Below are 25,686 nucleotides of genomic sequence, written 5' to 3' on the forward strand. Positions count from 1 at the left end.
CATGGGCACAGTAGACCACCCGTCCTTGTTAGTTGTTTGGCAATGAGATTGGGAATTATTTAACAGATCCCTTTCTGAAAGGATGAACTGAACTGCTGTCATGACTGTTTTTATTTTTCTCCGCTATGTTGCGGGGAAACAAGTTTTTGTCCAATTTCCATACTCTCTAGAGTCTTGTTAAATTTCAATGCTGGTACTCCAGTTCAGGCCTCGCAGCCTAAATCAAACGTTCTCGCAGTAAAATAGCCTGTTCACATCAACACTCTCCGAGCTTCTCAGCTGCGCTGGCAGGAGCTGTTTTGTGAATAATTAGTGTGTGACGTCAATAAGTAACGATCTCCCCGGGCTGGGTCAAAGAGGCCACTCCGGCACCTTCCCCCATGTAAACACTGCTGTTTTATCAAGATTGCATTTTCCTTCTCTCTTCCTCTTTCGCCTTTCATCCTGAAGACACATGGAAAATAAGACAAATCACCCACAGAAGCAGCCATCGCAATGTGAGTGCAACGCTGGCCAGTAAATGCCAATCAATCAAAGTTACATGTCTTGCTATGATTTCTTTCTTACTTTAATGTGGTGCAGTGTGTCTCTCGCAAATATTCCAACATCGCTGCTCTAGCTGATGAAAATTGACTGATGATACATATTAAAATTGTAATGGCCAAAACTTGGCGCATCTCAAGGACACAATACATTTTCTTTCTGATTTGGATTAATCTTGCTCAGTAAATGCGCAGGCAGAAATCTCACCCACTAAATGATGGATTAGGAGGATGCCTTTCAATTAGATCTGTCCCTTGACTCTCTACCTGCCTTTGCTCCGTATCCGTTAATAAACGGGGTGGCACAGTAGTTAACACGCTGCCTCAAAGCATCAGTGTCCTGGGTTCCATTCCATCCTTGGGTCACTGGGTGGGGTTTGCATGTTCTCCCCATGTCTGCGTGGGTTTTCTCTGGGTGCTCCGGTTTCCTCCCACACTCCAAACAATGTGAGGGTTAGGCACATAGTCTCATAGTATCAAGACAATGAGCAAGGTAACTATGTGGGATTACAGGGATGAGGTCTGGGTGGGATTGTTGTCTGTGCAGGCTCGGTGGGCCGAATGACCACCTTCTGTACTGTCGGGGTACTATGATCCTATATTTACCAAAGGAAAAGTAAATTGCACTGCATCGGTTTTGAAATTGATTTCCAATCTCAGCAGGTTTCTGTGGAGAAGGGAAGCCCAGATTTCCACATCCTAGCATCTTAGTTAGTACATGATATCCACACACGAGGACAGTCTCAACCGGGATCTCGAATTCATGTCACACTATCTGTAACCCCATGTCTTTCTTAAACTTGCAAAATCTCACTAATTGTCCTGGCTTGAGACAATTCACACCTCTTTAACCTGTGCTTAACCCTCTCTCCACTCACATAGCCTGTACCTATAAAGACTTGATTACCTGTTAAGATTCGCATTCCGAGCATTATCTTGTAATTGAGTTTGTGTCTAAATATGCCCTTCATCATTTGTGAACCAAATCCTGCACTCACCTGATGAAGGAGCAGTGCTCCAAAAGCTCGTGCTACCAAATAAGCCTGTTGGACTTTAACCTGGTGTTGTGAGAATTCTTATTAGTTCGTATAGGGCAGGGCCTTGCTCCCAATTTTAAAACCATGCCCCCTTGTTTCAAACAGTCTCCAAACAGAGAAAATCATTTCTCTTTAGCAACCCTTTGAAGATGCTTTAACTGTCTGCAACAGTTAAAGTGTTAGATTTTTCACCTCAGAATCTTCTATATTTGATGGAATACAAATTGAGCTTTTTCAACAACAAGCAGAGAAAAGAGGAGCAGGAGTAGGCCACTTGGCCTTTGAACCTGTCTTGCTTCTGTCTCATCGCCAGAACTGTTGCTCTTTCCCCATGCTCGTTAATGCCTTTGGAGTCTAGAAATCTATCTATTTCCTTCTTAAATACATTCTCTACCACAGGCCCAGTCGACCCAATCTCTCCTCATTCGACAATCCTGCCATTCCAGGAATCAGTCTGACAAAGACTGCACTCCCACTGTGGCAAGTAAATCCTTTCTTAGATAAAGAGACCAAAGCTGCACACAATACTGCAGCTGGGCGGCACGGTGGCACAATGGTTAGGACTGCTGCCTCACAGTGCCAGGAACGCAGGTTCAATTCCTGGCTTGGATCACTGTCTGTGTGAAGTCTGCACATTCTCCCTGTGCCTGTTTGGGTTTCCTCCGAATGCTCCAGTTTCCTCCCACAATCCAAAAGACGTGCTGGTTCGCTGCGTTGGCCATGCTGAAGTCTCTTCAGTGTAACCGAATAGGCACCGGAGTGTGAAGACCAGGGGACTTTCACAGTAACTTCATTGCCGTGTTAATGTAAGCCTACTTGTGACGTTTAGCAATTTAGCATAGCAATGCACCTAACCAGCACATCTTTCGGACTGTGGGAGAAAACCAGAGCACCTGGAGGAAACCCACACACATATGGGGAGAATGTACAGACTACACACAGACAGTGACCCGAGCCAGGAATCGAACCCAGGTTCCTGACACTGTGAGGCAGCAGTGCTAACCACTGTGCCGACTGACTGCTCCAGCTGCTGTCACTAAAACATTAATCTAAGATGCTGCATCTGTCTTTGTTGAGGGTGAGATTGCGTTGTGTGAATCGAGTGAACTATTGCAAGCTTGGTGCCTCCCAACCCCAGCTGACAAGAGGAGCAAGGGGTCATAGAGTATTGGCTTCAATACCAGAAGCAAGTAATTCCAGCTCTGTCCCTTTCAACAATTCAAAGTGATTCTGAAGTTTAATCGGGCTGGATTAGATAATTATAAATATATTTATTTACAATCAATCACTTGCAAACAATTACGATTCTGAGTTAGCTCCCATGAGTGAAATTGACCTGTCAGTGCAGCAATTTGTTTTGTACATTGATAAATTCTTTGTCTTTAAAAAAATGATTAGTTTGCTGCTTGATTGCTCAAGTACCCTTGGAACTTTCCGAACAGGAGGTTATTTTCCATTTTACATAAAATTTGTCCAGTTGATTTTGCGTCTTTCAAAGTGTGAACAGCTTGTTTCTTGATGAGATGAGCCCTGGGTTAATGTAACAAAGAGCCCACGTGTTATTTCTATTGCAGCATAATCATTGCCCGACCTTGCGAACTCACCATTGCACCTTCCGGGTGCTTTCCGTTAACCTGAATTAAAAACTTGCTTGACTGAGAAATCCCTCATGGTGAATTTAGCGTATTACAACTGAACAGTGAATGGCATAGACCCAAACCTCTTTCCACCCGGAATAGCCTGTAGCGTGGGTCACTGTCTGTGCGGAGTCTGCACATTCTCCCCGTGTCTGCGCAGGTTTCCTCCAACAGTCTGGAAGACCTGCTGGTTAGGTGCACTGGCCATGATAAATTCTCCCTCAGTGTACCTGAACAGACGGTGATAACTGTGCTATTCAAATCTACCGCTGAGCTCCATAAGCATTGCTATCTCTTTGGAATCCCAATTTGCTCCAATTACTTCCAGTTATACTTTATTATGGAAATGTGCCTTTTGACACACTTTATGGTGGCACAGTAGCACAGCGGTTAGCACTGCTGCTTCACAGCTCCAGGGACCTGGGTTCGATTCCCAGCTTGGGTCACTGTCTGTGTGGAATTTGCACATTCTCCTCATGTCTACGTGGGTTTCCTCCGGGTGCTCCGGTTTCCTCCCACAGTCCAAAGATGTGCGGGTTAGGTTGATTGGCCATGCTAAAAAATTGCCCCTTAGCATCGTGAGATGCGTAGGTTAGAGGGATTAGCGGGTAAATATGTCGGGATATGGGGGTACGGCTAGGGTGGGTTTAAGGTCAGTGTGGACTCGATGGGCCGAATAGCCTCCTTCTGCACTGTAGGGTTTCTATGATTTCTATGAACCGTGCTCCTTCCACAGTCCACAACCTTGTCACTCATGGACTCGCCAGCTCCATCACAAATTTACCACAGGTGCTGCATTTCCTTTGAACTCCCGATGCAAAATCCCAGCGTAAAATCGCTGTGTCGTCGGAGCAGGGTGGGAAATTTGGAGGGAATCCCGCCTCTTCAATCTGGTGCCCCCCACCCCCCACCCCACCCCCTTCCTCTCCTCTCCCCGGCTGGAAACCCGCCAGTGGGGGGAGTGTAAAATTCTGAACATTTGCTGTAAATTGCCTTGAGACATCCAAATGGTTATGAAAAGGGCTGTGTAAACACGAGTCCTCTTTTCTATAGCGAAAAATTGCTGGAAAATCTCAGCAGGTCTGGCAACATCTGTAAGGAGTGAAACGAGTTGACGTTTCAAGTCCAGATGACCCTTTGTCAGAGTTTTGACAAAGGTTCATCTGGACTCGAAACGTCAACTCTTTTCTCTCCTTTCAGATGCTGCCAGACCTGCTGAAATTTTCCAGCGTTTTATCTATTCTGGTTTCAGATTCTGGCATCCACAGTATTTTGCTTTTATTTTCCAAGTTTTAAGGTTTTTTAAAGTTTACTCATTAGTGTCACAAGCAGGCTTACACTAACGCTGCAAGAAAGTTACTGTGAAAATCCCCTAGTCGCCACACTCAACATTTGGATTTGGATAGCACAGTTGTCAGTGTGAATTTTACGGCGTCTAGCTGAGCCACTGTTCAGGATCATTAGGTTAAATTTACTCTGGGTGCTGTTGAGTGGGTGGTACCCATGATAGGTTCAGTGCCAAAGGGAGGCTTGGTGATTCCGAGTGGTTCTTCCGCATCATATGCTTCCCTGTGTCCTTAGATTCAGTTCATTCATGAGGTGCTGTTTCATTGTTAAGACCCATCAGTGAAGAATATTTTATATGAAACACATTAAATAATGAACAAATAGTGTGGGGGTGGAGGGGAGTTAAAAAAAAGCTTAATCCTGAGTTAATAATCTGGAATCAAATATGTGATAAAGTAAGAGTAATTGTCACATCCTTTACAGCTAAGTGCACTTAAGGGCTTTCATCACTTTAATATTAAGTGTCATGTTAATGGGACTGTCAATCATAGTCTTTTGCAAAGACACTTAGATCAGCTGCTGAGGTATTGTGAAGATCATTAGCTATTGTGTTAGCATTGGGCTGTGTGACTGCCTGTCCTTTCAATATAGGTGGGAGAGATGTCCAGAATTGAGGCCCATTTTCAGATTGCTGGATAATTGCTGGCAATCGCTTTCTCATTACCAGTTGAATGGTTTCCTTTGTCGCTGCCTTTTAAGTCACTTGGCTCTCAATTACCGAATTGGGGAAAGAAAGACTTTACGTGGCACTGTTGGCAACCTCAGGACGTCCCAGAGCTCTCCACGGCAAGTCGGGTACTTTGAGAAGTGGTGAGAGGTAGGAAAATGGCCGAGTGAAGGAGGAGGCAGGGATACCATGGAGGGATACCAATCACACGAGCAACTGGCCGACCTTGTGAATGGAATCTCAGAGCCAAGAGTTGGCATTGGAAGTTGGTTTATTTTCAATAATTGCAACCTCAATAATTGCAACCTCATACCTCCACAATTGATACTGCAACAAAGGAAGTAGAACTGGTTTGCAAAGTCCTTTGCCTTAGTCTGCACAGACACGCCACAACTCACCATCCAGATTGGATCCTGAATCTCCCCCCATGCCCCTCACCCAACTCTAGAACCACGTTGGGCCTTGCCATTTAGCAAGCAGTCCTCTCTGTTAAGCCTGCACTTCCATATGCACTGTCCCATCATTTCTCCATTTCATGGGGACCTGGATTCGAATCCCGCCACGGCAGATGGTGGAAGATGAATTCAATAAAAAATATCTGCAATTAAGAATCTACTGATGACCATGAAACCATTGCCTATTTTCGGAGAAACCCATCTGATTCACTAATGACCTTTAGAGCGGCATGGTGGCACAGTGGTTAGCACTGCTGCCTCACTGTTTGATTCCCAACTTGGATCACTGTCTGTGTGGTATTTGCACATTCTCCCCATGTCTGTGTGGGTTTCTTCCTGGTGCCCCAGTTTCCTCCCACAGTCCAAAGATGTGCAGGCTAGATGGGTTGGCCGTGCTAAATTGCCCATTAGTGTCAGGGGGATTAACTAGGGTAAATATGTGGGTATAGGTACAGGGCCTGGGTGGGATTGCAGTTGGTGTAGACTCAATGGGGCGAATGGCCTCTATCTGCACTGTAGGATTCTGTGGATTCTATGAAATCTGCCCGGTCTATATGTGACTCCAGAGTCACAGCAATGTGATTGACTCTCAACTGCCCTCCAAAGGCAACTAGGGATGGGCAATAAATGCTGGCCAGCCACGACCCCCATGTCCCAAGACTGACAAAAAAAAACGACCAATGGGCATGCAAAACTTCAGGCTGAGAAGTGCTCTCTGAGCTCTGGTCAGCCCCGGGATCACTTTGCTTTGTTCCTGTGTTAAACCCAGGCAGACTCAATGTGGCTGAAAGTCATGAAGGATTTATTGCTGACACTCAATAGTTATTTACAACAAAATGTCAGACAGAATTAACTGTGCGACTATACAACACTCATCCCTGGCTTCAAATGAAGATCCTCCCTGAACTGGGGTACTTACCCTAGCACCCGATCTGCTCTGTTCCCCACCTTGATGCTCCATAGGGTCCAACCTGATCACATGGCCTTCAGGGAATGTCCCCTTAAAGGGGCCACGCTACTACAGCTACCTTCTGCCATACCTTTAAATTTCTCCGTGAATCTCTCATATTAAGTAGGCTTCCCTCGAAGCTTTTTATCTGTGCCAGTCAGCAATTTGCTGGCTATTTCCTATCCTTGGTGCTGATGCGCAGACCGAGTTGACTTCGACAGAAAAGTGTTGGATTTGGTTTTCTTCGCCTGTGACATTCTCCCCTCCTGACAAATTATTTCCCCTCCTCGTACTTTCTCTGCCCCAGCATGCTGTCCTCCCCCTGCCATCCTTCTCCGGTATATTTCCATCCTCAATGATTTCCCACTTGGCCCACCCCCTTACCTACCTCCTCCCCAATGACCACTCTGCCCACCTTTCCTGAAGAGGCTCGGGTGCAAACCCACACCTGGCAGATGCCCACTACCATCAGTCAAATCTACCTCAGTGTGAACCTAGACCACGAACGTTGATATCATTCCAGATGAGAGGGCTTTCTTTTAAGTGGAGGTTTTTCAATATCGCTTGAAGTAAGAGTAATGACTTATTGTGTATGTTAGAGAACTGATTGGATCTAATTTGATTCATTATTGTCACCTGTATTGGAATACAGTCAGAAGTGTATTTTCTTGAGTGCTATACAGATAAAGCATACCATTCGTAAAGTACATAGGAGAAAAGGAAGAGGATAGGGTGTGGAACATAGTGCTGTAGTTACTGGGTGTAGAGAGAGATCAATCAGCTTAATGAATGATATATCCATTCATAAGTCTGATGGCTGCAGGGCAGAAGCTGTTCTTGAGTCGGCTGGTATGTGATCTCAGATCTTTGTTTTGTTTTCCCGATGGAAGAAGGCGGAAGAGAGTATGTCCAGGGTGTATAAGGTTCTTGATTATGCTGGCTGCTCTTCCAAGGCAGTGGGAAATGTAAACAGAGTCAAAAGATGGGAGGCTGGTTTGTGTGATGGACTGTGCTACATTCACAACTCTTTGTAGTTTCTAGCAATCTCGGTCGGAGCAGGAACCGTACCTAGCTGTGGTGTCTCCAGAAAGGATGCTTTCTATGGTACATCTATAAAAGTTGGTGAGAGTTGTAGCGGACATTCCAGATTTCCTTAGCCTCCTGAGAAAGTAGAGGTGTTGGTGAGCTTTCTTAATGTAGCATCGGGGGATCAGGACAGGTTGTTGGTGATCTGGACCACTTGCACTTCATCCCCATTGATGTAGGCTTCCTGAAGTCGATGACTATCTCCTTTGTTTAACTGACATTGAGGGAGAGATTAGTGTCATCGCACCATTTCACCATTATCTCTTACTGTTACTAACCTGGCAGCTTCAAAGCTGAAGCAGAGAAAATAATCCACAGGACGTCATTGTTGACGCTGGATAGTAAGTTGGGAAATCTTGCTGCCTTGTATATCGAATTGCAGGATGATACAATTGAGAAGGAGGCCATTCAGCCTGTCATACTCTGTGCTAGCTATTTGGAAGAACTCTCTGATTAGTTTCACCCTACTCCTCCCCTATACTCCAGCATTTTTGTTTTACAAACTCAAATATTCACCCAATTCTCTTAAGCTACCATTGAATCTGCTTCCAGCACTCATTCAGACCGTGTGTTCCAGATCATAATAAGTTGACTACACGAAAACAATTCCTCACGTTACCAATTTATCCTCAGTGAAGTTTGCAAGACATTATTCCTCAGAACAATGAATATTCCACAGAGGGGTCCGTTACTCAAGCCGCGATGGGGAGTGAAGCAACTGAGAGTAATCAGTAATGGCCGCTGTGCAGTTTTTCCTGGTTGCTGTTGCCAGAATGATATGTGGAAGGGCACAGTTGGAAGATCAAGCTATAGCTAATTCCTGGCATCAGTGATGTATGACAGACATCTCCAAAGCCTACGCTGGCCAATAAATGTCTGGGCAGCATGGTGGCACAGTGGTTAGCACTGCTGCCTCACAGTGCCAGGGACCTGGGTTCAATTCCAGCCCTGGGTGACTGTCTGTGCGGAGTCTGCACATTCTCCTCGTATCTGTGTGGGTTTCCTCCCACAGTCCAAAGATATTTCTTCGTCACAAGTAAGGCTTACATTCACACTGCAATGAAGTTACTGTGCGATTTCCCGAGTCACCACAGTCAGGCGCCTGTTTCAGTCAATGCACTTAACTAGCACATCTTTGGACTGTGGGAGGAAACTAAAGCACACAGAGGAAACCCATGCAGACGCGGGGAGAATGTGCAAACTCCACACAGACAGTGACCCAAGCTAGGAACTGAACCTGGGTCCCTGGTGCTGCAGCAATGCTAACCACTGTGCTACTGTGCCGATCGCAGCTGATCATCCAACTCAATAGCCTAACCCTGCTTTTTCCTCAGAACCTTTGATCCCATTTGCCCCAAGTGCTATATCCAGCCGCCTCTTGAAAACATTCAATGTTTTTGGCACCAACTGCTTCCTGTGATAATGATGTGCGGGTTAGGTTGATTGGCCATGCTAAATTGCCTCTTAATGTCAGGGGGATTAGCAGGGTAAATATGTGGGGCTATGGGAATAGGGTGGGATTGTGCTTGGTACAGATTCGGTGGGCCGAATGGTCTCCTTCTGTACTGTAGGGGTTGTATGATTCTAAATGTATGACATCGCTCAGTCAGGAACACACTGTTGCTTTTAAAATCTAACGCAATCTATGGATTTAATGAATTCTTCATCCCCTTATAACTTATTCCATATTTTTGACTGATAAAATGTTTAAAAAAGTCAATTTGTTCTGCTCACTGTACCATTGACAGCCTAGCCTGGCCCAGTAAGCTCTAGAATTCCTCTCCCAAATCTCTCTGTCTCTCCACCTCTTTCTCCTTTTTAAAGAAATTCCTTGTAGGATTGTTGATTTGATTTACTATTTCTTAAAATGGTTAATTTTTGATAACACGGCGTGGGACAATTCACCAGTTAAAGGCATAGGTTGTTAATTTTGATAGAAATCGGAACAGATCAAAACATTCCAAAACAACTATAACTAGTTACTTTTATTCATTCACATGGTATGAGCTTTGCTGGCCATGCCAGTATTTATTGCCCATCCCGAAGTGTCCTTGAACATCATAGCTTGCTAGGCCATTTCAGAGGATATTTTAACAGTCAACCACTCTTGAGTCCAGAGTCATATGTAGGCCAGACCAGGTAAGGATGACACATTTCTAGAGTCATAGACTCATAGAGGTTTACAGCATGGAAACAGGCCCTTCGGCCCAACTTGTCCATGCCGCCCTTTTTATAACCACTAAGTCAGTCCCAATTGTCTGCATTTGGCCCATATCCCTCTATATCCATCTTACCAATGTAACTGTCTAAATGCTTTTTAAAAGATAAAATTGTAACCGCCTCTACTACTACCTCTGGCAGTTTATCCCAGCCACTCACCACCCTCCGTGTGAAAAAATTGTCCCTCTGGACACTTCTGTATCTCTCCTCTCTCGCCTTAAACCTATACCGTCTAGTTTTAGACTCCGCTACCTTGGGAAAGGATATTGACTATCTAACTGGTCTATGCCCATTATTATTTTATAGACCACTACAAGATCATCCCTTCTACGCTCCAGAGAGAAAAGTCCCAGTCTATTCAGCCCCTCCTTATAACTCAAACCATCAAATCCCAGTAGCATCCCAGTAAATCTTTTCTGCACTCTTTCTAGTTTAATAATATCCTTCCTATAATAGAGTGACCAGAACAGCACACAGTATTCCAAGTGTGGCCTTACTAACATCTTGTACAACTTCAACAAGACATCCCAACTCCTGTATTTATTTGCCTAAAGGACATGATAGTGAAGAACATGGGTCTTTTACAATGATCCACAACAGTTTCATAATTATCCTCAGACTTTTAATTCCAGATCCTGTCATGGGTTTCGAACACAGCCCCCTGGTCTCTGGATGACTTGTCCAGTGACAATGCCACTACGCCGCTAACATCCGCTTGCCATCTCTCCTCAGTTTCCTCTCTCCTTCCATGAAGCCATTGTCTTATTCAAGGGCCCAGTTCTGAATGTGCCAGCCCCCCTACTGTGCCTCAGCCAAGTGGCCACTCTTCACGTGTGGAAACAAACTCTCTCCCCTTTGGTGGTCCCTCAGGATCGAGGGTGACTCGCAGCCAAACCACTTCAATAGGTTCTGAGATAGTTGATGATGCCGATGGTCGCTTTGCAGACTCTCCCACATTTAGGGAAAGTGGTGTTTGAGGAGTTGACTAGATGGGTTGTTTCGGGGTTTATACACTTCCTCCAATGCCTCAAATTCACCTCAGCACATTCATAGAATCCCTACAGTGCAGAAGAGGTCATTCGATCCATTGAACCTGCACCGACTCTCCGAGTAGCTAACTCAGGTCCTCTTCCCTGTCCTATTCTTGTAATCTCACACATTTAGCTTGGCTAATCCATTTAATCTATATTCCTGTGACGTTAAGGGCAATTTAGCACAGCCAATCCATCTAACCTGAAAGAAACTGGAGCACCCAGAGGAAACCCACATTCCTGAAGAAGTTTCTCAATGTGTTCAGTGCCCTCCTGAATGAATGTTCTCTGTTTTGGTCGGTCACAAGCGAGGAATTCCCATGAATTGGTGGGGGGTTTTTTGACCTCTTCAGGGGCAACCACAAAACGTTTCCACTGTCCTCCTCAGAGTCTCCTGTCGTGACTGCGTTCCGAACAGAGCAGTTGCTTGAAGAGACTGGTGTCAGACATTCAAATGGCAATGTCCTGCCCAAGGGAACTGGTTTTGAATGGTTAGTGCCTCGATGCCGGCCAGGTTGGTTTTGGAGAGGATGTTGCTGTTGGGACCACCAGATCCAGATCTTGTGAAGGCACCACTGGTGGCACATCTTAGATTTTAGTGACATTCAGGGGGTATAGTGAGAAAGTGGGCATTTGGCATTGAGATAGAGGATGTGCTGTGATCAGATTGAATGGCAGATCATGGTGAAGGGCTGAATGGCCTACTCCTGCTCCTAGTTTCTATGCTTCTATTTCCAATGAGATTTGAGCAAGTAGTGAAACCAATCGGGGTTTGAACCACAGCAGGACCAAGTCCAATTGTATCCTTTCCTGACATTCATACAAGCATGTTTTCGAAACAGGACCCATTGAGGTTTCTTTTAAACTATTCGTGGGACATTGGCATCGCTGGCTAGGCCAGTGTTTATTGCCCGTCCCTAGTCACCCTTGAACTGAGTGTCTGGCTAGGTCCTTTTAGAGGACAGTTGAGAGTCAAGCATAATGCCTTGGCTCTGGAGTTGCAAGTAGATCAGGTAAAGGAAGGCAGATTTCCTTCCCTGAAGGACATTGGTGATCAAGCTGATCAGGACTCCAAAACTAAAGGCAATTTAAGAGAGGGGAGAGCTAAAACTCTGAGTGACTAGTGTGTGCTTATGTAAAAATTAACTGCAATTGATTTGCGAAGAGAAAGAAGGATGCCCAACAAAAAGGGAGAGTTTATTTAAAGTGAGATGAGAGGTGTTGGGGGGGAGGATGGTGGGGATAATAAATGGAAGCTCCAGACTAACATTTGGCAGCACAAAGTTGGCAGTTCTTCAACAGTTGCCCCCAACTGACATGTTGATAAATGAGGCAGTCAGAGAGCTGGAGAGTTGTGGCTGGGTTCCGAGAAGCAGCAGTCTGTTCTCGATGAGTGGGATCGTGCCTGATTGCCGAGTCCCCAACAGTCGCTGCTTCATCCCAGGAGCCGGGAACAGCCTGTTCTTCCTGGATCCCAGCCACGGTGCTGCTGCAGCCCTCTGCAACATGTGCAGGCTGCTTTTCGCACAGCTCCCTGGCGCGCCCGTCCTCGATTGGGCGCCGAGACTGGTGGTCGCCATCGTGACGTGGCGTTTGGAAGTAGACCTTGGCACGGGCGCGCGTTGACACCAGCTGGGCTGCTTTCCAAGGCGTGGGAATTGATGCCATATCCTCGGGAGCATGTCGCCAAAAATCAAGGAGGGTTTCCTGAGAGGTGTGTGGTGATGTTTCCTCTCAGTTTTACACTGAATATTTTAAAAGTGTCAAATTCCTCCGTGGCCCACTCCTCCTTTTCCTCTCCTCTGGCTCTACAACCCTCCAAGAGCTCTGCGTTCCTCCAAATCTGATTTCCTGATTATTCCCAATAGATCCAAATGCCTAACCTTTCTTCATTAGGTAAGCCCTTCATCCCAGAATGAATCAAGTGAATCTTTTCAGAGCTGCTTCGAACACAATTATATCATTCTTCAAATAAGGAGAATAAAAATGTACACAGTGTTCCAGATGTGGTCCCACCAAGGCTCTTACCTCAGCGTACTCTGTAAATATTCTGTGTTTGCAAAACATAAACCAAGAATATTATCGCTAACAACAGCCCCACAAAGCAAATTTAGGACCTTTTATTCCATTAAAGAAGCTTCTAGAAAAGCAGATTGTCGCAGTTGTTGCTGGTGTGACGTGTTGGTGAACTTGTGGGAATGCAATCCTTCGAAATATTTAATTCTTAAGAATGTGGTTTTGCTACTGGGTTGTGAGTTAGGGAGTAAACTAGACATTGTCCTATCATTCCTCAGAAGGGGAGTTTCACTCCCTTCAGTGTGTAATCAGTGATTGAAAATGGGGAGTGCTCTCGTTAACGATGGGGGAACATTTGGGAGGGGGGGGTCGCTGAAACGACTGTCTCTGAGGAGTATTGGTTGGCCTGACTTGCTAACGATTGTGCTTTCTTTCTGACAGGCGACCATCAAGTGGTGCAGCTTCACCTGAAATCCAAGGAGACGGGCATGGCCTTTGCCAGCACCAGCTTTGTCTTCTACAATTGCAGTGTTCACCATTCGTAAGTTAGCTTGGATCTTTCTTCTAGTTGTTCCCCCTTCATCAACACTCCTTCTTGCAATGGGTCATTGGTGCACTGTGCCGAAGGCCATCTTTTATTTCCATGAGGGTTTATACTGACTGACCCAATGAGAATAACAGAACAACTTGCATTTATATATTCTCTGAAGCTCCCATGCTGTGATGAGTAAATGCCAGATCAGCTGGAATAAGCAGGATTATGGCCTTGGCAGAAGAGTTTGTGATTAATGAGTCTGCAAATCTGTCCTCTACTTCACACTGCTCTCCAAGGAAGAGATGCCAGTGTTGGACTGGGGTAAACACAGTAAAAAGTCTCACAACACCAGGTTAAAGTACAACAGGTTTATTTGATAGCAAACACCACAAGCTTTCAGAATGCTGTTCCTTCGTCTGGTGATCAGACCTCTCCACTCACCTGACGAAGGAACCGTGTTCCGAAAGCTTGTGGTGTTTACTGTCAAATAAACCTGTTGGACTTTAACCTGGCATTGTGAGTCTTCTTACTCCAAGAAAGAGTACAGAGGCGGTCAGGAATGCGATGGAACGTTCTCCAATTGTTTGGATGAGTGCAGCTCCCACATCACCCAGGACAAGGCAACCCACTTGATTGGCATCCCATTCACCGGTTTAATCATTCACCCAACCCACCACCAGTGCACAATGACAGCGGTGTGTACCACTCGGTGGCACATCATTAGCACCACTGCCTCACAGCGCCGGGGACCCAGGTTCAAATCCAGTCTGGGGTCACTGTCTGTGTGGAGTTTGCACATTCTTCCCATGCCTGCTTGGTTTCCTTCCACAGTCTTAAGATGTGTGGGTTAGGTGGATTGGCCATGTTAAATTGACTTTAGCATCAGAGAGATTAGCAGGGCAAATATGTGTGATTACAGGAATAGGGCCTGGGTGAGATTGTGGTTGGTGCAATCTTGATGGGCTGAATGGCCTCCTTCTGCACTGTAGGGATTCTATGATTCTATGAGCCACAAGATGCACTGCAGAAACACAGCAAATTCTCTTCAACAGTACCTTCCAAATCCCTGACCTCTACCAGCCACAAGGACGGGGCAATAGGTGCTTGCGAACATCACCACCTGCAAATTGCCATCAGTGACACACACCATCCTGACTTGGAAATATATTGTTTTCCTTCGTTGGGTTAAAACCCTAGAACCCCCTCCCTAACAGCATTGTGGATGTACCTACATTACGTGAACTGCAGCGGTCCGGGAAGGTGGCTCACCACCACCTTCAAGGGTACTTAGAGTTGGACAATGAAGTTGGCCTAGCCAGCGATGCCCACACCCTCTGGGTGAATATGAAAAGAAGGATAAATGTACCTCACCAAATGTGGACAGAACTACAATCTGTGCTTAGGCTCAACTCAAAGCAGACACTTTGAGGCACTTTGTATACTGATGGAAGCTCAAAGGCTAGTGGTTCCAAGAAAGGTCACATCTAAGGTCATAACTCAACTTGATAAATCATTATATAGACTTTGAAACAAGAACAGAGGATGCTGGAAAAGCCCGGCAAGTCTGGCAGCATCTCTCAGGAGAGAAAGAGAGTTAATGTTTTGAGTGTGGATCCTTTGTTAGAATGAAAGGAGGGAGAATGTGGAAGCTGCAACATGAAGTAGCAACTCTAAGAATAATTGACAAATGGCTGGGTAAGATTTTGATTTGATTTGATTAATTATTGTCACGTGTATTTGTATACAATGAAAAGTATCAATTCTTGCATGCTGTACAAAGCATACTGTTCATAGAGAAGGAAATGAGAGAGTGCAAAATGTGATGTTACAGTCATAGCTAGGGTATGGAGAAAGATCAATTTAGTGCACGGTATGTCCATTCAAACGTCTGAGGGCAGCAGAGAAGAAGCTGTTCTTGAGTCGGTTGGCACGTGACCTCAGACTTTTGTATCTTTTTCCCGAAGGAAGAAGGTGGAAGAGAGAATGTCCTGGGTGCATGGGGGTCCGTAATTATACTGGCTGCTCTTCCGAGGCAGCAGGAAGTATAGACAGAGTCAATGGATGGGAGGCTGGTTTGCGTGATAGATTGGGCTACATTCATGACCTTTTGTAGTTCCTGGTGATCTTGGGCGGAGCAGGAGCCATACCAAGTCATGATGCATCCAGAAACAATACTTTCTATGGTGCATCTGTAAATCTTGATGAGAGTCGTAACTGACATGCCAAATTTTCTTAAGCAAGTAGAGGGTATGAGAGAGGGAGGGATGTGTTTTGCATCGAGGCTATACATGTATGGAATATTTGAAAAAAGAGAAGGGGGTGGCTTAAGATTGAGTAGAAATGTCAAAATCCAAAGTTGTCGAACTCAATATTGAGTCCCAAGGGTTGCAACATGCCCAACCAGGTGATGAGACTGGGCTTCGCTGGGCTTCACTGGAGCATTGTAGCAGGCCAAGGATGGACATGTGGTCATGCGAGCAAGGTGCTGAGGGTAAAATGGCAAGCGACAGGAAGGTTGGGAGTCATGCTTGCCGACTGAGCAAAGGTGTTCCGTAAAACAGTCGGCCAGTATGTTTTCGAGATTGATTTTTCAGCAAGAAAACCAGCTGTCAAATTCAACTCAGTTTTCCTTCCCTTTAATTGAAGAGGTCAGACTTGCAAGAAGAAAAAAACAGAAAATATTTTAATAAAATATTTATTGCATGAAAATTAATTTTGCTCTCAATTGCTGGTTAAGATGAAAATGGCTGTCAATGATGAATCATTTTGTTACTGTGCATCTGCTCTGCAGTAGTCTTTTACATGTTCGACTTGGTCTATGAAACATTGAATAAAAGATTGACCAAATAGACTGCAATTAGTGAGGTCAATTTAGCAAAAGTGACAGAGCCTGAAATTCTGTCAATGCCCCAACCCCCCCCCACCCCCCCACCACCACCACCACCCCATCCCGATGTTACATAGAAACATGGAAGATTGGAGCAGGAGGAGGCCATTTGGCCCTTCCAGCCTGCTGCAGCATTCATTAAGATCATGGCTGATCATCCAACTCAAAAGCCTAATCCTGCTTTTTTGTAGGTTGATTGGTGGATTTCTTGTGGAATTTCCCAGCTTTACTACGGATGCGTGGTTTGAGTGGACTGACCACAGAATGGTTATAACACACAAGATGGCCATTTGACCCATCGTGCTCCTGCTGCCTCTCACAGCTCACACAGTCCCTCTCCCCCACCCTTTCCACATGGCCGTGCTGATTTTATTTCCGTTCAGTGATCCAGTTTCCTTCGAAAAGCCATGTTTGAATTTCCCTCCACCTTGCTGTCAGGCAGCACATTCTAGGTCCCAGCAACCCTCTGTGTGAAACAAATTTTCCTTGTGACACCGTTGCCTCTTTGTTCAATTATTTCAAATTGATGTCCTTTGATTCTTCTGCTAGTGGACTCAGTCTCTCCCTCTCTGCTCGATCCAGAACCCTAAAGATTTTGCCAATCTCCATCAAATCCTCTCTCAATCCCCTCTTCCGTAAAGTGAGAAGGTGAAGGGGCATCTGGATGGGTACATGAATAGGGAAGGAATAGAGGGATATGGGATGAGTAAGAGCAGAAGGTTTTTTTCTGGCTAGTGCATCATGATAGGCACAGTTTGGAGGACTAAAGGGCCTGTTCCTGTGCTATACTTTTCTTTGTTCTTTAGGATCACCCCAGCTTCTCCAAACTAGCTCTGGCTCCTGGGACCATTTTCAGATCTTTTTTGCCCCCTCACACCCTTCCTCCTGTGCTACTCTTAGCATTGGACGTGATACTACAGTTGTGATCATAGAATCCCCATGGGCCATTTGGCCCATCAAGTCTGCACCGACGACAATCCCAGCCAGGCCCTTACGCTGCAACCCCATGTATTTACCCAGCTAGTCCCCTTGACACTAAGGGACAATTTAACATAGCCAATCAATCTAACCTGCACATCCATGGAATGTGGGAAGAAACCGGAGCACCTGGAGGAAACTCATGCAGACACAGGGAGAATGTGCAAACTCTACACAGACAGTGACCCGAGGCTGGAATCGAACTTGGGTCCCTGGGCTGTGAGGCAGCAGTGATAACCAATGTGCCACCATGCCGTCCCAAATCAGTGTTTTTTAAATGTTCACCATAACTTGCTTACTTCGATATTCTGCTGCTCTGTTCTGGCCATGGAAGCCATTTGCCATTTGTCTAACTTTGTCTAACTGCTCTGGCCAGGAAGAGAATCCATTTAAATATTAATTATCAATGATTTGTGCACATGTACTCCAGGTCTTTCTGCTGCTGCTTTGGACCTGGAATATGACCATGAATGGATGGACTCTAAACATGTCAATGGCGCATTACCCTGGTGGCCATTTTGACAGAGATGCTAACTGAGTTAGAGGTCATGAGTTGATGACTTTTATTTAAAATGGCAGCCATAGAGCATAGTGAATGATTGAATAAAGTTTCCATTTCTTACCCTACATCATTTGAGATCTCGGCAATCCTCTAATTCTGGACTCTTATCTATTCATAATATTAATTGCTCCATCACTGGTGACCTTGCCTTCAGTCCTCTACATCCTAAACACTGCATTACCCTCCCTAAATCTTTTCACCTTTCTACCTCTCTGTCCTCCTTTTAAGGCACTTCCAAAAGCCTCTTTTTCTCTTTTCCTTCTCCTTCTGTTGGGAAAAAGATATAAAAGTCTGAGATCACCTACCAATGTACCAACCGTTCAACAACAACTCCTTTCCTATTGTCATCAGATATTTGAATGGGCCTACCTCGTATTAAGTTGATTTTTCTCCACATCCGAGCTATGATTGTAACACGACATTCTGCAATTTCTTCTTTCCTTCTCTATGAACGGTATGCCCTGGGTGCATGGTATCCTTAATTATGCTGGCTGCTTTACTGGGGCAGAGGAAAGTGTAGACAGTGTCAATGGATGGGAGCTGATTTGCATGACGGATTCACAACCTTTTGTAGTTCCTTGTGGTCTTGGGCAGAGCAGGAGTCATACTAAGCTGTGATACAACCAGAAAGAGTGTTTTCTATGATGCATCTGTAAAAGTTGTTGAGAGTCGTAGCTGACATGCCAAATTTCCTTCGCACCCTTCACACAGAAATAAATAAAAGTGCCTTTAACCGAATCAAGTGCTTTCACTCAGGGTACTGTTTGGAGGAATACTTTAATTTGTTTTTGGGGTGTGGGCCTTGCCCATCCCTAATTGTCCTGCAGAAGTTGGTGGTGGTTTTGAACCACTGCAGTCCATGTGGTGTTGGTACAGTGCTGTTAGAAGAGTCAGAATTCCAGGAGACCCGGATAGCATGCAAGAAACGCTACTTTTCACTGTATAATAATACATGTGACAATAATAACTCAAGTCAAAATCAAATTAATGGTTGTGGGAATCACAATATCATCAAAATAGTACAGCATAGGAGGCCATTCAACCTATCATGCATGTGCCAGCTTATTTAAAGAGTAATTCAATCAGTCCCACATTCCTCCAGTTTTCTTTTTTTCTTAAAATATTTATCCATTTCCTTTAGAATGTTACTATTGAATCTGCTTCCACCACTCTGAGAGGCAGGGCATTCCGGATCTTACCCATCTATTTTCTGTAGAAACAAACTTTTTCCTCATGTTCCAGCTGGTTCTTATGCCAATCACCTTAAATCTGTGCCCCCTTATTACAAAATCACTGAATCTTTATCACAAGAGACCATTCAGCCCATCAAGTCTGCACTTGCTGTCTGAAAGAGCATTCTATCTCATTCCACACTAAGGGCAACCCACCTAACCTGCACATCTTTGAAGTGTGAGAGGAAACTGGAGAACCCGAAGGAAGCCCACACAGACACGGGGAGAATGTACAGTCTCCACACAGACAGTGACCCAAGACTGTGTCACCGTCCCTGGCCCTGTGAGGCAGCCATGCTAACTACTGTGCCATCCCTTTTGGATCAGACCAAAATATTCTTGCACCTTCTTTCTTTACAAATCAAGTTCCCTTTTGAATACCTCAATTGAACCTGTTTCCACCGCAGTCTCAGGACGTTTGTTCCAGGCTCCAACCACCCTCCGGTGAAAAATATTTTCTCTGCATCACTGCCAATTATTTTGAATCCGTACCCTCTCGTTTTTGATACTCTCTTGAGTGGAACAGTTTCTCACTATTACCTTGTCCATATGCCTCAGGATCTTGAATATATCTATCAACTCTCCTCTCAGTCTTTTCTCCATGAAAAACAGTCCCAACCTCTTCAATTCACTCTCATAGCCATAGTTGTTTATCATGAATTATTCTTGTGAATATCCTCTGTACTCTTCAATGCTTTCACATCCTACATCAAGTACAGGGCGGCACGGTGGCACAGTGATTAGCACTGCTGCCTCACAGCGCCAGGGACCCTGGGTTCAATTCCTGGCTTGGGTCACTGTCTGTGTGGAGTCTGCACGTTCTCCCCGTGTCTGCATGGATTGCCTCCGGGTACTCCAGTTTCCTCCCACAGTCCAATGGGTTATGTGGATTAGCCACTTTAATTGCCTCATAGTGTCAGGGGACGAGCTAGGGAAAATATGTGGGATTATGGGGATAGGGCCTGGGTGGGATTGTGATTGGTACAGACTCGATGGGCCAAATGGCCTCCTTCTGCATTGTAGGGATTCTATGATTCTAAGTATAGCACCCAGAACTGGACATAGTCACCAGAGGAGGTCTAACTCACATCTAATACAAATTCAATATGACCTCTTGTGCTCAGTGCTCCCATTAATAAAGTCTAAAATGCTATATGCTTTATTAACTGCTCTCTTAACATAGTCTGCTGTAGTTGTATGTAGACTGAGATTTCCCTATTCATGCATTTCTATTAGAGTTCCTTTATTCTATATATCCCTCCATATTCTTCCTGCCAAAATAAATCTCCTCACTCTTCTCTGCATTGAACTTTATCTGCCACTTGTCTCTTCAATCTACCAACATGTCTTTGTCTTTCTCAAGTATAAGATTATCCTCATCATTGTTGATAGTGTTTCCAAACTTGGTGTCATCTGCAACTTTTTAAAGTATGTCTTGAATATCATTGTCTTGGTCATCGGGAAGCATAACTATGCTTCATTCATTTGAAACAATTTCTTTGTCTAAACCTTCATGAGTTCAAACACCTTTATCAAATCTCCTCTGAACTTTCTCTGCTGTACAAAGAACACCCCAAGCTTCTCCAGTGTGGAACTCTTACATACCATGGACTGGTCCTTAAAGATCACTAACTGCGATTAGAATTGTGAAACTCTTGGGACCGACTAAGTTATGTATTCAGCCCAAGACATTTAGAATTGGAACTGCATGAGCTGTTAAGCATGGATCCTTTATTATCTTTTCCTAGCAGACTCCCTCTGCTGGTACATGTGTGAATAGGAGCCTCAAGTGGACAAAATGCACTGCACCAATCATAGAAAATTGCAGAACCAAAAGAAGCCATTCGGCCCAGCTGGTTCTTTGAAAGGACATTTTTGTTTGTCCTCAAATCTCCGTTTTGTGTTTGTATCCTTCTAAGTTTCTCGTCCTCTCGTCCAGCACCCCTTTAAAATTATTTATGAAATCAGCTTCCACCAGCCTTTCAGGCAGAGCAGTCCGAGATACCGAAAACTCTCCAAGTAGAAGACGCTCTCCTCGTTTCACTTTTAGATCTCGTGCTGGTGGTTTTAAATTCATGACTGACCCACTTGCCAGAGGGAATTAGTTTTTCCTTGGCCCACTCTATCAGAAACGTTTCAATGTTTGAGGAAGCAATGAAGGATTAATCAGAGTTCAATTACTATTTGCCGAAAGATTGGATGGTACTGGTAAATTCCTCTTTCTAGGTCAGAGAGAACAACTGGCATGTTTTTTATCTCTTTAAAGTCTGATAGCTCAACATTTCACCTTAGTGAGGCTGGGTTCGAATTAGCTGAAAGTGGCCTGAACTTAAACACTTGTAGTTTGAGCTGTGTCCTGAGGATATTCATGAGCTTGTCTGTTTTGTCTAACCAGGTGCCTATCGTGTGTGAACAGTCCCTATCAGTGCCACTGGTGTAAATATCGACACATGTGCACACATGACCCACGGACATGCTCCTTCCAAGAGGGACGGGTTAAAATTTCAGAGGTAAGGACATTTTCCTTTTTTTTTGTTACCCTCTCCTCCCTGTCTGGACCAGTTAAAGTTATGTCAGCTGAAAACTTACAAACTTTAAAAAGTTTATTTATTAGTCACAAGTCAGCTTAGATTAACACTGCAATGAAGTTACTATGAAATTCCCCTAGTCGCCACACACCGGCGCCTGTTCAGGTACATTGACGGAGAATTTAGCATGGCCAATTCACCTAACCTGCGCATTTTTGGAAGAATGTGAGATTGAGATGGGGGCAATTCATTAAATCCCTACAGTGCAGAAGAGGCCATTTGGCTCATTGTGTCCACAGTGAACACTCTGACCTAATATCTTACCCTGACGCTTTCTCCTGCCCCATCTCCAGAACCTCACATTTCCCATTACTAATTCATCTAATTTACACATCTTGGGACACTAAGGAGCAATTTACCATGGCCAATCCATCTAACATCTTTGGACTGTGGGAGGAAACCAGAGGAAACTCGCGTAGACACAGGGAGAACATACAGACTCCACACAAACAGTGACCCAAGTCGGGAATCGAACCTAGTGCTAATTATTGTGCCACTGGTCTGGTTTCTTCCCACAGTCCAAAGATGTGCTGGTTAAGTGGATTGGCCATGTTAAATTGCTCCTTAGTGTCAGGGGAATTAATAGGGTAAATATGTGGAGTTATGGGGATAGGGCCTGGGTGGGATTGTTGCTGGTGCAGACTTGATGGGCCGAATGGCCTCTTTGGCATCATAGAGGTTTTATTACTTTAGCCTTTTTGAATCCTTTTGCCAGCTGTTCACGTTTAAAATAATTCATGCCCTTGTAAAATTTCTGCATCATCGAGTGGTGGCCGTTGATTACTTTTTCCGAGGCAGATTGAGTTGTTTGACTGTTGAAAAGTCCTTGCTCTTGCAAGAAAATATTGAACACATTTTTGCTTTGAGGATCTGGTAAAGGAGGAGGTTTGTAACATAATCTGACCTTGAATGTGTTTAAAATACAGCTGTTTCGCTGAGGTAGTTTTGGTTTCAGGTCGAGTTCTGTAACGGTGGGCAGCACGGTGGCACAGTGATGAGCACTGCTGTCTCACAGCGCCAGGGACCCAGGTTCCATTCCCATCTTGGGTCACCGTCTGTGCGGAGTCTGCACGCTCTCCCCATGTCTGCGTGAGTTTCTTCTGGGTGCTCCGGTTTCCTCCCACAGTCCGAAAGATGTGCTGGGTGGATACGTCGGCCGTACTAAGTTCTCCGTCAGTGTACCCGAACAGGTGCTGGAGTGTGGCGGCTCGGGGATTTTCACAGTAACTTCATTGCAATGTTAGCGTAAACCTATCTGTGATAATAATAAATAAACATAAGCTTAAATCCCAGACTCTGTGTCAAATTGAAATCTCAAGGGAAGGGAAGCAAATTCCCTGGTGGACTTACTGCTCCAGGTTGGTACCATGTGGAGTGTGAACCCAGCCAGGTACCAAGGCAGGTATTAATCTGAGTTGCTAATCCCCTGGGAATATCGTGGAGTCTCTGGCAATTAAGAATTAATCAAGTTAAAAAAGAGCGTGATTATTTAATTTGTTGCTTTCAGTTCTTAACTATGAAATATTGCAGATGATTGAAAAAGGATATTTAATTGACAGACAAATATTCCAAAGTTAAGCACCTCCTTGCTTTTTAATTGGAAGCAAATTGCTGCAGATGCTGGAATCTGAAACCAAAAGAGAAAATGCAGGAAAATCTCAGCTGGTCTGGCAGCATCTGTGAAGAGAGAAAAGAGCTGACTTTTTGAGTCCAGATGATCCTTTGTCAAAGCTAAAAGACGTAGAAAGTGGGAGATGTTTGTTTTGTAGGAATGAAAGATGAGTCATAGCCACAAAAACAAGGGGAAATGCTGCTAATGGCAGTCCATAAAGAGAATATCTCCCACTTTCCATGCCTTTGAGCTTTGACAAAGGGTCATCTGGAGTCGAAAGGTCAGCTCTTTTCTCTCCTTACAGATGCTGCCAGATCTGCTGAGAGACTCCAGAATCTTCTCTTTTGGTTGCTGTTTGATTGACCTGGGTAAATGTTACACTGCCAGGATTGGTAATTTTTATATTATTTATTCATTTGTGGGATGTGGGCATTGGTGGCAAGGCCAACCCTAATAGTCCTGGAACTAAATAGCTTTCTGGGCCGTTTCAGAGGGCATTTGAGAATCAACCACATTATTGTGGGTCCTGAGTCATGTGTAAGCCAGACCAGATAAGGACAGCAGAATGCCTTCCGTAAAGTACATACGGGAACCAGATAGGTTTCTGCGACAGTCAATTCATAGTTTCATAGTTGCCATTGCTACGACTAACTTTACATTCCAGACTTTAAAGTCAATCAACAAAAATAAATTAGATCAGCTGCTGTGGTGGGATTTGAACACATATCCTCAGAGCATAAACATGAGTCTCTGGATTTACCTTTTTTTGTTTTTTATTAGTGTCACAAGTAGGTTTACATTAATCTGCAATGAAATTACTGTGAAAATCCTCTAGTTGCCACATTCCAGTGCCTGTTTGGGTACACTGAAGGAGAATTTAGCACGGCCAATCCACCCAACCAGCATGTCTTTCAGCCTGTGGGAGGAAACCCACGCAGACATGGGCAGAATACGCAAACTCCACACAGTGACCTAAGCTGGGAATCGAACCCCGGATTCCTGACGCTGTGAGACAGCGGTGCTAACCACTGTGCCATCCACAAGTGAACTAAGACAAAGATAAGACATCAAACTCAGGTTTTAAATGTAAGGGGAAGACTGGTGGAGGTGGTTTGGATTTCCTGGTGGCAGTGTAGAAAAGTCTTACTTGTTAAAGACTTGGATTATACAAAAGTGGAAGGGCATTCTGAACAGCTGAGAGGGGCAATGAGAACAAAAAACAAAAAAAAAATTCAAAACATAAACCAGGATAGCAATAATTTAGGACTATTCATGCGATTGATAATTGCTGGTCCAGTGAGATTACCGCTATATCACCATCTCCTCCAGATGTTGGGCAAATGTTGACACGTTGGACAATCAACTGCCGGAGTGAGAGAGTTGGTCAGTTGGATGCTGGAGATTGTGTGAAGGGAAGAAACTAGAGTTCATGAGCTAGGTATTAATTTAACAGGCAGATCGTGGTGAGGCCACACTTGCAATTGGCTTTGAATAGCTTGAAGCATTTAGGTGAGCACCTGAAATGCCATAGCATTCAAAGCTTTGGACCAAGCTGGAAAATGGGACTTGAATAGATAAGTGTTTGATGATCAGCACAGACAGAATGATCCAAAGAGCCTCCTTCTGTGCTGTAAAACCCTATGACTCTATGATTATGAAGAAATGGAATCTAGTCTCATGTAGCTGGTGGGATTCAGTTTCTCATACATGTGGGAGGACACATTCACTGAGTTCTCATCAATCCAACTCCCCATATCCTTGCTAATTTTTCCCCTTCATGTATTGGTAGCACGGTGGCACAGTGGTTAGCACTGCTGCCTCACAGCTTCGATTCTAGCCTTGGGTTATTGTCTGTGCCGAGTTTGTATGTCTGCCTGGGTTTCCTCCGGGTGCCCCTGTTTCCTCCCACACTCCAAAGATGTGCGGGTTGGGTTGATTTGCTAAACTGCCCTTGAGTAGCAGGGTAAATATGTAGGGTTATGTTGATGGGCCTGGGTGGGATTGTTGTCGGTGCAGGCTTGAGGGGCCTAATAGCCTCTTTCTGCGCTGTAAGGATTCTATGATTCTATTTCTCTTCCTCCCTGTTGGAAGTCCACATTCCATACATAACTCTGAGTATAATAAAACTGCATCTCCTCTCTGATCGCCAGTCTCCTTAACTGGATCTGGTTTGGTTACTGATTCTCCTGCCCGTAATCTCAGGTCAATGCCCAACTATGCTCACTCTCTTCTACTTGAGACTTGGCTGTTTCAACACACTCTTAGCTGTTTTCACACATTCTATCCCTTATTGAGATTATCCAAA

At 44.7% G+C, this 25,686-nt stretch overlaps 1 protein-coding gene across 4 annotated transcripts in view; it reads left to right on the forward strand.

Moving 5' to 3' along the window:
• Positions 1–25,686, forward strand: part of plxna4 (plexin A4) — a 641,164-nt gene that overhangs the window by 457,605 nt on the left and 157,873 nt on the right. For all 4 annotated transcript variants that reach the window (XM_080207652.1, XM_080207655.1, XM_080207653.1 and 1 more), the window contains exons 8-9: positions 13,429–13,528; positions 21,577–21,691. In XM_080207652.1, coding sequence (XP_080063778.1) covers positions 13,429–13,528; positions 21,577–21,691 — 215 coding nt within the window. The remainder of the gene's footprint in view (positions 1–13,428; positions 13,529–21,576; positions 21,692–25,686) is intronic.

This window comes from Carcharhinus amblyrhynchos, chromosome 19, assembly GCF_965287045.1.
Source record: "Carcharhinus amblyrhynchos chromosome 19, sCarAmb.v2.hapA, whole genome shotgun sequence".
Classification (NCBI taxonomy): Eukaryota; Metazoa; Chordata; class Chondrichthyes; order Carcharhiniformes; family Carcharhinidae; genus Carcharhinus; species Carcharhinus amblyrhynchos.